Raw genomic sequence first — 13,170 nt, forward strand, 5'->3', positions numbered from 1 at the left:
AGTAGTTGCATCTCACGGGCTCTAGAGCGCAGGCTCAGTAGTTGTGGCACACGGGCTTAGTTGCTGTGTGGCATGTGGGATCTTCCTGGACCAGGGATTGGCCCCGTATCCCCTGCATGGGCAGGTGGATTCTTAACCACTGTGCCACCAGGGAAGTCCTAAAGAGTAGATTTAAACTTGACAGAAAATGTGGCAAGTTTAGAAGGATTCAGTCCTCATTTGGAATTTTTTAAAAAGATTTGAAAAATTGATTACAACTAATTTCACTTGTAAAAAATTTAGGACACGCACAAAAGCATTAAAAATGGAAGAGGGGGGCTTCCCTGGTGGCATAGTGGTTAAGAATCCGCCTGCCAATGCAGGGGACACGGGGTCGATCCCTGGCCCAGGAAGATCCCACTGCCGCACAGCAACTAAGCCCGTGTGCCACAACTACTGAGCCTGCGCTCTAGAGCCCGTGAGACGCAACTACTGAGCCCACGTGCCACAACTACTGAAGCCTGTGTGCCTAGAGCCAGTGCTCTGCAGCAAGAGAAGCTGCCTCGATGAGAAGCCTGTGCACCGCACCGAAGACCCAATGCAGCCAAAAATAAACAAATAAATTAATTAATTTAAAAAAAATGGAAGAGGGGGCTTCCATAAAACCACTATTTCATCCAGGGTTGTCAATATGGCTGATATGCTTCTGTCAGTGGACAGATTATTCAAGAAAGATAATGCAGTCTGAAGTCTCTCCTCTCTATGCTAAGCAAACCTATTTTTGACTTTCAGTAGGACTGTTAGGTCATGTTCACAATGCAAACTGCTACACTGATGACTGACTTTCTTGCTGCCTATGTAGGAAGACTAGAAGCCTTCATATTCTTAATGGAATTTTTCTGCCTTGACACTATACCTTTTTGAAGTATTTGTGAAATTCGAGAGAGCTTGTTATATGACAATATAAGCATCCTCCAGGGTTCAGTCCTAGGACTTTCATTCTCATCAATTATTTTTTTTAGCATTGAATAGCATCTAAATGCTGGTGAGTCCCAAATGTAGGCCTACATCCTGAACCTTTACCCTGTATTCCAGAGTCACATATCCCACTTAATCTCTTAATTAAGTTTAAGATTAATCACTTAATCTCTCCACTTGGGTGTCTAGCAGGTATCTCAAATGTAGAATGTCTCAAACCAGTCTCCTGTTCTTCCATTCTGAACTGCTCTTTTCTTACACTCCTGGCTCATCTCAGTTAATAGCAGTTTTAGTCTTCCAATTACTCAGGCAAAATCCTTGGAGCCATCTCTCATTCCTCTCTTTCACATCTTAATCCAGAACTTTCAGCAAATGCTATTGGTTCTACCTGCAAAGCATGCAGAGTCTGATCACTTGTCACACTTCCACTGCTACCACTATAATCTCTAGCCTGGACTATTGCAGTGGCCTTTATATTAATTTGCTAGCGCTGCCATAACGAAGTACCATAGACTGGGTGGCTTAAACAACAGAAACTTATCTTCTCATGATTCTGGAGATTAGAAATCTGAGATCAAGGTGTCAGCTGGGCTGGTTTTTCTGAGGCCTCTCTCCTGGCTTGTAGATGGTCAACTTCTTGTGTCTTCACACAGTCTTCCCTCTGTATATGTACATATCTGTGTCCTAATTTCCTCTCCTTATAGGGATGCCAATCATGTCGTATTGGATTAGAACCTATCCTAATAACCTCAGTTTAACCTCACTTCTTCTGTAAAGATCTTATCTCCAAATACAGTCACATTCTGAAGTACTGAAGATTACGATGTCTATATATGAATTTTGAGGGGGATACAACTCAGCCCATAACAGCCTTCTAATTGGTCTCCTGGCTTTCACTCTTGTCTCTCAACAGTCTGTTCTCAGACTCAGCAAGAGTGATTCTCAGCTCAGAACCTTCCAATGACTCCTTAGCCCTTTCAGAATAGAATTCAAAGTCCTTACAATCACCTATAGGATACTACACTATCTTCCCTCCCCACCCTCCACCTCTCTCACATCATCTTCTATACCTCTCCCTGCACCTCCCTCTCTCCACGCAGCCTCACTGGCCTATTTGCCATGCCTGGAGTACAACAGGCAGGCTCACACCCCAGTGCCTTTGCAATGGCCTTCCAACCAGCACACTTCCCCCCAGATATTCTCATGCTCAGATGTCACTTTCATGCTCAGTCATCATCATCATTCCTGATGATGCTGTTTAACTTGCATCCCATCCCACTTTCCTGTTTTATTTTTCTCTATAGCATTTAGCAGGTTCTAATATACTTTACACTTTATTTTCTCTATTTGTCTATCTCTTGCAATAGATCATAAGGTTGTATATAAGGTTATCAGAGCAGGGATTTTGTTTGTTTTGTTCATCTCTGTATTTCCTGTGCTGGAATAGTACTAGGCTCAAAATAGGTTCTCAGTAATTATTTGTTGAATGAAAACCATGTTGGCTGGACGCAGACTCTCCATCATTACATATTCTCTCAGATGAAGCCCCTGTCAGAATGAAATGCCAAAATATTAGAAATATATGCTATGAAAGGTCTAAGGAAAAAGCACAATAGGGAAACTTTGTAAAGATCTCCTAGGTATTTCAAAAAAGGAGAAGACAGCACAATGATAGGAGGGGGTACATCTGGGCTATGAAGCAAGGAATTGATTGAGTAACCAGCTAAACTAACCTTCACATCAGTTTCCACTTACTCTTTGGAACAGATAAAAGAGTATTAATTTTTACATGTTGGTTTAGATGACTTGTTCTGTTGGGTTTGTTCCTTAATAGTTCACCCCCAAACTGTTGTTTTCTTGTAGATTGCCTGGTTCCCTGGGGGCACATGATGTCTCTGCCTTTTTATCAGAAACTTCACGAGCACTATGATCGCAGCTACCGCAACAAAGACCTTCGCACCACCATGAGCCAGTACCATCAGGAGAAGAAAAGCTCGGCCATCTATACCCATGGCTCCACTGCCTACAGCAGCCGCTCCTCCGCTGCCCACCGCCAGAAGTCCGAGGCCTTCAGCCAGGCGTCCACCGCGTCCTACCAGCAGCAGGCTTCCCAGGCCTCCGAGTTTGCCCTCTCATCTGCAGTCAGTCAGAAGGCTGCCTCAGCCTACGACTATGGCTACTCCCACGGGTATGTCCAAAGCAGCCTTACAAATTTAGGGCAAAGCCACATTCTCTGAATAACTTCCCCATGTCACATTTTCTTATGTTCTTACTGGCAGCCCTACCTTTAAACCAGGTATGGAGCAAGGCCATGTTTTGGGAGGCCTGGGACTTATGTCTACGATTTCCCTTTACTTTCCTTCTCTGAGTTTCACAGAAAGCTTTACAGCCACCCTGGGATGTCTTGCTTGAATTGCCATCTGCGATATTGCTAGAAGCAGAGAAGTTTTGCCACAGGTCGTGTTCAATATTCAGCAGCAGCAGAGCCGGGAAACCTCGTTTCAATACTCACAGCAGGTTTCCTGGTCCTGAGAACATTTCAACTTAGATGAGAATAGAATTTTTTTTTTTTAAAGAAATGCTCATGCAGAGTCTTAACTTCCGATTTTATTTATTTTTAATTAATTAATTTATTTTATTTATTTTTGGCTGTGTTGGGTCTTCGTTGCTGTGCACAGGCTTTCTCTAGCTGCAGCGAGCAGGGGCTACTCTTCGTTGTGGTGCGCAGGCTTCTCATTGTGGTGGCTTCTCTTGTTGCAGAGCACGGGCTCTAGGTGCGCAGGCTTCAGTAGCTGTGGCTCACGGGCTTAGCTGCTCCATGGCATGTGGGATCCTCCCTGACCAGGGATCAAACCCATGTCCCCTGCATTGGCAGGTGGATTCTTAACCACTGTGCCACCAGGGAAGTCGTAGATGAGAATAGAATTTGAAATTCACAGACCACAGGATCCCAAACTACAGCAGAGATGTGTTCTATTCTTTCAATATATGAAATCCAAGGTTAAAATTCTGAGCTATTATTCAAGCAGCAAATGTTTTCTTTAGCCAGGGCATTTTATAAAAACATGGCCCTATCTCAGTCAGCCTAAGAGTACCAGGAGCAAACTGGTACTCTGACAAAATTAGATTTAACCCATTGCAATGAGGGAGACCACACACCAGAGGAAAAGAGAGTTTCAGTAGGATTCTAGGAAGAGCGGAGTTTAGATGCAGGCCTGGTCTGAAAATTGAATCCAGTGTCCTGCTGCTTTGGAAACAGTCAAGTTGAGATAAATGAGGACTGTTGTATCTAGAAACCTCTTATGTGGAGCTCAGCACCTGGGCTGGGAACTGAGGCTGCTTCTCTGTGTCAACAGCAACTCCTCCACGCAAGAAGGCAATATCTCATTCTTCCTGATAAAATTTCAAACAGCAAGCCTACTGATAATGTTTGATATTAGAGAAGAAAGTTTCTCGGTGAGCCTGTAGTCACTCAAAGGAGGAGGTTATCACAACCCTCTACTGCAGCAGTGTCCCCGGGAGACACATTTCCTGTGAACCTTGAGCTTGGTTTCTCTGTGTTTGTTGTTCCAGCCTGATAAATGCTGGGCAGATAATTTCTCAGTCCAAGCCAATTTTTATTTTCTCCATATCCAGAGCAAAATGTGTCATGGGGATTAAAACACACTTGCAAGATTCATGTGATTTTATTAAACATCTATCTATAGTCCACAGAAAGAATTGCTGAACTTCAAAACATAAAAATTCCTGGGCTATGTGATCAGTAATCACCTGCTGTCTCAAATCTCCTCCATCTTGCATAGGTTGCATTATTTGTTATAAACAGATATAATTTTGTCTTACAAAATTTAAGTCCATAAAATATCTGTTAGGGCAACTGGAGAAGGTGTTTATTTCTGGGAATTAAAAAAGTTACTGAGGAAATAATATGGTGGCTTGTATGTAAGGACAGTTTCTGAAGGCAGAAACGCCTGAATCCCTGTGGGTTTAAGCAGTACCTGATCCACGGCTGTGATTCCTGGGCACTGACATCGACCTCCTGGGAGCTTCTGCATGTTCAGTACCAGAGTCTCTGGAGTTTACCTGGAATGTGTTATGGCAACGTTCTGAAATTCCATTTAAAATGGAACAGGATCGTTTTGCAATCTCACTTTCATGGGTCATGTGTGCCAGGGGATATTCATAAGGACCTCAAATTAGCTGCAAATATGGAAATATTGTCCATATTGGAGGTGAGTGAGGAGGTGAATTCATTTCTTTTAGCTCTTGCTTCAAATACCTGCCTTCCAAAGGAAATAGGAATGAGCACCATGCTATGTGACAGTATCATTGTGTTCTCCTGAAGAATGTCCCATACATATGTTTAAGAACCTCATTTAGGAAAGCAGCTGTCCTGTAGTAGAGAGGATTATGTTTTAAATATCCATTTTCCTGGTCTGTCTGTGCCAAGTCTCTAGAAAATGTAGAAAATGTATATTTTTATTACCATACAGTTGTTAAGGTAACTCCCTGTGTACTTATTTCATTCCTCCAATGCTGTAGAGGCTACAGAGTTTTATGAATCTGTAATTCAAAGAGTTTTACTTCTTAAACTCTATTGCTAAATTTTGTTAAAATTATTTTAATTTTATACAAATTCTTTTTTAACCACAGATGCAATATTCATATTTATTTACAATCTGATAAATTATATCTAACATTAGTAATTGAAATTTTGAGCATCTTTATATTTTATCCAGAAAACATTTGCTCTATATTATCTTTGGAAGACTTAGCCATTTTAACTGTAAAGAGCCTCAGATAATAAGCTTTCTGTAGGCAGTAGAACTGTAATTATTTTTGTATACTCAACCTCACATCTTCCTTCTTGCTCTATAAGTATTTATGTAGGGAAGTAGGTATTTATTAACGGCTTGCTATGCTTGAACAACTCCACTTAGTAGAAATGTAGACCTAGAAACAAGAAAGGGAAGAAGATGTCAATATTTTTTCCTTTGTGTAATGCAATGTAAAAGAAAAGAAAGCTAACCTAATCCCAGGGGTATTTTAGTTTTTCTTATTTTAGACCTAGAGCTAACAGGAGCAGATAACATTCTTTGAACATTTCAAAATCTTCATAATTCCTTCAGGTTGTATTTTAGCATTTTCAAAGTGGATCAACTTTTCCCTGCTAAATGAAGTCTCTCTCTTTGGTTGCGAAGAGTGTTGTTAATTAAAACTAGTCTGGGGTTGGAAATGCAATTCTGTGGAGTGTATATGAACACTAGGCTTGGTCTATTTTTAGCCTCTGCTTTGTAGTTAGATGTCCAGTAGTAAAGTGGAAACTATGGAGATTTATATGTGCTCAGGGCTTGGCTGACCTCAGTTAAGACTTAAGAACAATGGCTTGTTCAGAGTCAGTGTGGTTTTAGCTCAGATTGGTTTACCAATTGAATTCTGAGCCGAGGGTTATAAAATAAATTCTGGAAGGCTTATTCTAAATGCTTTTGTTCTTAGTCACAGTGAGAAAAAAGAAAACTAAATTAAAGAAAGTAATTCAGGAAAACAAAATGATACAAGACTATTGTTTTATGTTAGTAATTCACAAATACTATTATAGATTAAAGGAGAAATGGTACTCATGACCACTTCACAACCATTAGGCAAGGGTTTTTAGCCTCTGTCCCTGAATAGGTTTCAACAGAGTTTTGGATGATCTCAAATTATATGCAAAATTAGGCGCAGATGAAATTTTTTTTTTTTTTTGCTGAGAAGGACCCTAGCTTTTATCAGATTCTCAGAGAACTCTGTGGTTCAACAAAGGTCACAACCACTGCACTAAAAAGTCTACATATAAACATCAGACAGCCCAGTGTGTGATCTGAGGATCCCTTTCTAAGGAATTAGGATGAAATAGGAAGATGTTTACAGGGAATGTGGTATATGGAAATCAGGGTGCCGTCCTTTCTTTTGAGTAAGATGGGAGTAAAAACGAAATATTTTGTTATGCTTGATAAGTAGAAATGAATAACTTCCAGAAACCAGAGAACACAGCACAGTTCTTGGGTGATGGGCCGCTCAACCCTCTGTGGTAATGGTAGGCATCAGATTGTCTGATTCTCAACAGATTAAAATCCAGCCCATATGATGCCATTCAGCATAGCATTCTCTATACCACTTTACAGTAACTCTGAGAAGTAGAAATTATTATCCTCATTTTTATTTTTTATTTATTTTATTTCTTTTAATTTTTTAATTTTTATTTTTTTGCGGTACACGGGCCTCTCACTGTTGCGGCCTCTCCCTTTGCAGAGCACAGGCTCCGGACGCGCAGGCTCAGCATCCATGGCTCACGGGCCCAGCCACTCCGCGGCATGTGGGATCTTCCCGGACCAGGGCACGAACCCGAGTCTCCTGCATCGGCAGGCGGACTCTCAACCACTGCGCCACCAGGGAAGCCCTATCCTCATTTTTAAAATGAGAGAATTGGAGGGACTTCCCTGGTGGTGCAGTGGTTAAGAATCTGTGCCTGCCAATGCAGGGGACACGGGTTCAAGCCCTGGTCTGGGAAGATCCCACATGCTGTGGAACAGCTAAGCCCGTGCACCTGTGCTCTAGAGCCCATGAGCCACAACCACTGAGCCCGCGAGCCACAACTACTGAAGCCCACGCGCCTAGAGCCCGTGATCCACAACAAGAGAAGCCACCACAATGACAAGCCATTGTGTCATTGTCACAAGCCACAACAATGTTGTGTTGTACCACAACAAAGCGTAACCCCTGCTCGCCGCAACTAGAGAAAGCTTGTGCGCAGCAACGAAGACCCAACGCAGCCAAATAAATAAATAAACAAATTTTAAGAATAGCACCAAAAAATGTACAAAGAATAAGAAAATATTTTTTTTAATGAGCGAATTGGAGACCAAAGAGATTAAATGACTTTTCTTCCTTACACTAACAAATAGTGGAATAGTGACTTGAGCGCCCCAACCTACCCCAAGTCCCCCACCCTTTCTACAAGTTCCCAGTAACTCCCCTTGACTACATGGCTACCATATTTTTCTTGAAGCATCAATGTGTAGTTTTGCATTATGCTTCCTTTTCTTTCCCCTGCTTCTCCTGGAGAAACCAAGATTTAGAGCAGGGAACAATAGGTAGAAACAATAGCTAGAAAATCCCAGGGGCATTATGAATGCCAAACCTGGAACCTTACACACTCTTTAACTGTCACTTAGAATCAGACCTGGAGACTCACAAGGGCTCTGGAAGACACCAGTTTGGGAATAAGAAAACTGAAACATGAGTGACTTGCCCTGGGCACCGTGCCTAACCTTAAATTGTGCGCCTCACCTACACTCATGTCACATTGTCACATTGATTGACCCTTGGTTGTTACCCAGATCATAACCTCTTTTGAAACTTCTAAACTTTGCAAAGAACGTGCTAATATTCAAACCAGTTGTAATTCACACAGAAGATACCAATGCTAAAAACAGAGACCACAAAACACAAACCCCTGTCTTTTATTGATGGATCTGATTACAGCAGGGACTGAGGGGGACCTGAAGACTTGCTCCCTTTCCCACCCCAGAGTGGTTTCAAAAGATGCTACCAAAGAAGTCTGCTGCCTTGTGGATATTTGTGTCTCTTGACCTCAGCTATGGGTATCAGATTAGTGTCCATTTTCTATATCTCCATTTCTAGATGTTCTAACGTAATGGCAAGTGGATAGTATTTGGGGTCAAACAAGCCTGTACTTACATGCAATTACACTTGCGACTTTGGATATGCCTGTAAACTCTCAGTTTCTTCATCTGTAAAATGAGGAAAATGATTGTTCTTCATGTTGGCAGCCCTAAAAGAGATAATCATGTAAGGTGTGTAGTATAATAGCGAGCACATAGGGACCGTTTAGTGAGGTTTAGGTATTGTTCATTCATTCAGTAAATATTTACTGAGTGCCTCCTGTGTGCTAAGCACTGCTCTAGGTGCTTGGGATAAATTACTGAATAAATCTGACAAAGATTCCTGCCCTCTTGGAGCATATATTTTAGCATGGAGAGATAGGTCATAAACAATAAATATAATAAAAAGGACAATGAATTTAAATCATGCTAAAAGGTAATAAATGTTATAGAAGCAATAAAAAATAGAATAGGGTAAGAAGGATTAAGATATAGCCTCTTCTCTAAAGAAAGATTTAACTATTATATATAAGGAAAAGACACCATACGTTTCTGGGTAGCAAATACAACATTCTGGGATTTATCTTCCAGAATTTAAGTACTAAGAAAATGATGAGTCATATTACTTCCTATATGACAGGAGAAGATCAGGGGAAACATCTAATGAAAGCAGAAAGCCAGTTATTCTTTTTTATTCTGCCCAGAAATGGACAGGTTTATTGCCAGTTCCCTCTTTAAAAGGCAATTGTGTTCTGAATCCCCAAAATAAACCCTGCGTCCAAAGAGAGTAGCCTTCACCACACATCAATCTCCAACTCTCATTGCTGTAAACCTGCAACTTGTCTGTGGAGAGAGAACTAGGAGTACCATTCCTGGTAATACCAGTTTCATACAATTGGCAATTTGTAGATCCATAGAATTGTGGAATGGCAGGAAGAGACCACAAGCTCATCTAATTCAAGCCCATTCTTCCACAGATAACATACACTGAGGCCCAGAAAGACGTGATTCATCCTCTGCTTCATTTGCTTTGTTTCTACATTGAAAATACTATTCATCAGGCTCTTTTGCAGGTTAAATTCACGTTTAGATGATACAAGATACCCCCAGAATGGCATTAATCTTCCATAAGCAGGTGAATCAGGCTGTGAGAAGGAAGACATGTCCCCTCATAGAGTGGGAATAGAATGAGTAGTCAAAGGTGGAGGAAGGGCCATGCAGTTACCTCCCATCGCTCAGAGGTAACATGTTAACTCTGTCCACTGCTGGCCGAGCAGTGAGTGTAACTGAGCTTCCCTGCAGAGCTCTCCGAGCTGTGGGAGCCCAAGGAGCCCTTGCTGCAGGCTTGACCTTTTCCACAGCAGCCTTTCTAGATGAAACAGGAGATAGCAGGAGCACCTCAAATGAGGAAGGTAACCTTCATGCAAAGTCTAGTCAACCCTAGAGACCATCCTCAGAGTGAGGTGGAATGTGGGTTTCTGGGCTGCCTTATAAATAAGTTAATAAGGCTAACTTTTACCAACCCTGGACAATTTTCAGTCCACAGACCTAGACTTTATAAGGCATCTCCTGATATTATGGTCAAGTGTCCTGCATAATATATCTAGGATATATGGAGTGGACTCTTTCACTTCTGCTTAAAAATAGGCCATACTCACTCAGTCGGGTTAAATTAATTTCTAAAATCGCCAGGAATGGATAGAAACTGAAGGGTGTATGTGATAACCATAAAGATTTGTCTCTCAGTGTTTTACCCACTAGCCTTTTCTAGAGCATGACTATTCTAACATTCATGTTGTGAAGTGGTTCAGACCCCCCTGGTATTTGTTTTTAGAACATGTCTATCTATACATTAGCTGTGGCAAATTACTAAAAAGGAGAGTAAAATGTTACTTGTCAGCAGAAATTTAAATAATGGAAACAATAAGGCAATAAATAGAAGAAAAAATTGTGGTTATATTACTATTTAAGTAACTAAAATTTTTTAAAAACTAAAAATGAGATATTTTGGCTTCCCTGGTGGCACAGTGGTTAAGAATCCGCCTGCTAATGTAGGGGACACAGGTTCAAGCCCTGGTCTAGGAAGATCCCACATGCCACGGAGCAACTAAGCCCGTGCGCCACAACTCCTGAGCCTGCGCTCTAGAGCCCGCAAGCCACAACTACTGAAGCCCGCGTGCCTAGGGCCTGTGCTCTGCAACAAGAGAAGCCACCACAATGAGAAGCCTGCACACTGTAATGAAGGGAAGCCCCCGCTCTCTGTAACTAGAGAAAGCCCGCGTGTAGCAACGAAGACCCAAAAAAGCCAAAAATAAATAAATAAATTAAAAATAAATAAATAAATAAAAATTAAAATGAGATATTTTTATGCTGAGAGACTGAAATAGAGAGGAAAACAGGGTAACTATAAGGTAAATAATGCAAAGACAGAAAGAAAGGCCAAGGGACTGTTATTTATTATGATGCTGCATGTCAGTAAATTTCAAGGATGACGTTGATCAAACTAAATTCATGCTTGTATCTTATAAGAGACCTTTTCTGGAAAGTATATTAGTGAAAAAAGGACTCAAAGCCTCCTGCTTATCCGCTAACTTTGATGTTCTCTTGAAAGTTCCTTAAGTGTTTAGATTGGGAAACAGGAGAATCAAAAGGTCAGTAGAGGGCTTCCCTGGTGGCGCAGTGGTTGAGAGTCCACCTGCCAATGCAGGAGACACGGGTTCGTGCCCTGGTCCGGGAGGATCCCACGTGCTGTGGAGCGGCTGGGTCCGTAAGCCATGGCCGCTGAGCCTGCGCGTCCGGAGTCTGTGCTCCGCAACGGGAAAAGCCACAACAGTGAGAGGCCCGCATACCTCAAAAAAAAAAAAAAGGTCAGTAGAAAGTGTTGAGGGTGACATGATACCCATACCAAAGGAGGAGTGTAGGACAAAGCTGCTGAATATCAAAAGTAGACCCAAAACAACCTTTCACAAACTCCAGGGAAAGTACAGTCTTTCAAGTTTTGCAACAGGGAAAAATGCAGCTGATAGAAAGATAGAAATGAGAAAAGAGACTGCAAACTCCAAATGCTTGTTCCTGACCCTCCAGGGGGTTCTGAAGATAAAAAAGATGGACCCTCAGATCCCAGAAGCCCTGAGGAGGAGGGGCTGACCAAATGACCAAAGACAGCCAAGAAGGACAGTTTTCTAGAAGCTGACCCATAGTTCAGTAAAACCACCACCTTTTCCTCCCTTCTGGGAAACAGCTGAGCGTTTTGTTTATACACAGCAGTGCGAGGTTGTAAATATATATGAAGAGGCGGTTTTAAAGGAAAATTGTTAGAATAATAAAAATGAGTTCAGGTCCTTTGTGGCGACTCAGTAAAGTCTAATGGCAACACATAGATAAGTCAGCAATGAAAATGGAACTTCTATTTTCAAGCTTTTGCACATATCTCTGTGTCATCCTGGGATGACCTACCCATCTTTTAATGTCCAGCTCTTGCACAAAGGATTCCCTGATAACCCCAGACAGAAATTGTCTCCAAGCCTGTGAATTCAACTTTTGTTAGCTCTAATCTTTCTGCTTATCTGCCTGCCTTCCTTCTGTCCTTCCATCCTTTCTTCCATGATTGACATAATTCAACACATCAGGCCTGGTAGCATTTACTCCCCTACTACATGGTAAAGCTCTCAGAAAACAAGAGTCTTTTTTTAAAAATTAATTTATTTTATTTTATTAATTATTTTTGGCTGCGTTGGGTCTTCGTTGCTGCGCACAGGCTTTGTCTAGTTGCGGGAGAGCAGGGGCTACGTTTCGCTGTGGTGCACAGGCTTCTCAATGTGGTGGCTTCTCTTGTTGCAGAGCATGGGCTCTAGGCGTGTGGGCTTCAGTAGTTGTGGCTCACAGGCTCTAGAGCATAGGCTCAGTAGTTGTGGCGCGCAGGCTTAGTTGCTCTGTGACATGTGGGATCTTCCCAGACCAGGGCTCGAACCCTTAGTCCCCTGCATTGGCAAGCAGATTCTTAACCATTGTGCCACCAGGGAAGTCCTAACAAGAGTCATTAATTTATCTAATTTATCTTCATATCCCCCTCCCACCCCAGCTTCAAGCACGCTATTGTGCACACAGTGGATACTAAATAAGTTTTCTGTTGAATAAATGAAATTATTACAGAAAGTTAAGACTTTCTGTTTGAAGTGAACCTTCTCTTGCACATTCTAAAATATCAGCTGGGTTGTGTGCTAAGTTTATGTTTAATATTACAAGAAACTACTCTTTTCCAAAGCAGCTATACCGTTTTACATTCACATACTAAGGTACAAGGATTCCAGTTTATCCACATTAGTTATTTTCTGTCTTATTTTTTATAGCCATTCTTTTGGGTGTGTAGTGGGGTCTCGTTGTGGTTTTAACTTGTGCTTACTTAATGGCTAACGATGTTGACCATCTTTTTAATGTGCGTGGTAGCCATTTGTGTATCTTCTTTGGTGAAATGCCTGCTCAAATCTTTTGCCCATTTTTTTTTTTTTTTTTTTTTTTTTTTGTGGTATGCGGGCCTTCCTCTGTTGTG

The 13,170-nt window shown here is 41.6% G+C and overlaps 1 protein-coding gene across 3 annotated transcripts in view; it reads left to right on the top strand.

The window, feature by feature from the left end:
* MYOM1 (myomesin 1) overlaps positions 1–13,170 on the top strand; it is a 155,043-nt gene that overhangs the window by 21,930 nt on the left and 119,943 nt on the right. For all 3 annotated transcript variants that reach the window (XM_028480285.2, XM_028480286.2, XM_007126750.4), the window contains one exon: positions 2,821–3,145. In XM_028480285.2, the coding sequence (XP_028336086.1) occupies positions 2,844–3,145 (302 nt within the window). In that variant the 5' untranslated portion in view covers positions 2,821–2,843. The remainder of the gene's footprint in view (positions 1–2,820; positions 3,146–13,170) is intronic.

The sequence above is a fragment of the Physeter macrocephalus genome, chromosome 19 (assembly GCF_002837175.3).
Source record: "Physeter macrocephalus isolate SW-GA chromosome 19, ASM283717v5, whole genome shotgun sequence".
Lineage (NCBI taxonomy): Eukaryota > Metazoa > Chordata > Mammalia > Artiodactyla > Physeteridae > Physeter > Physeter macrocephalus.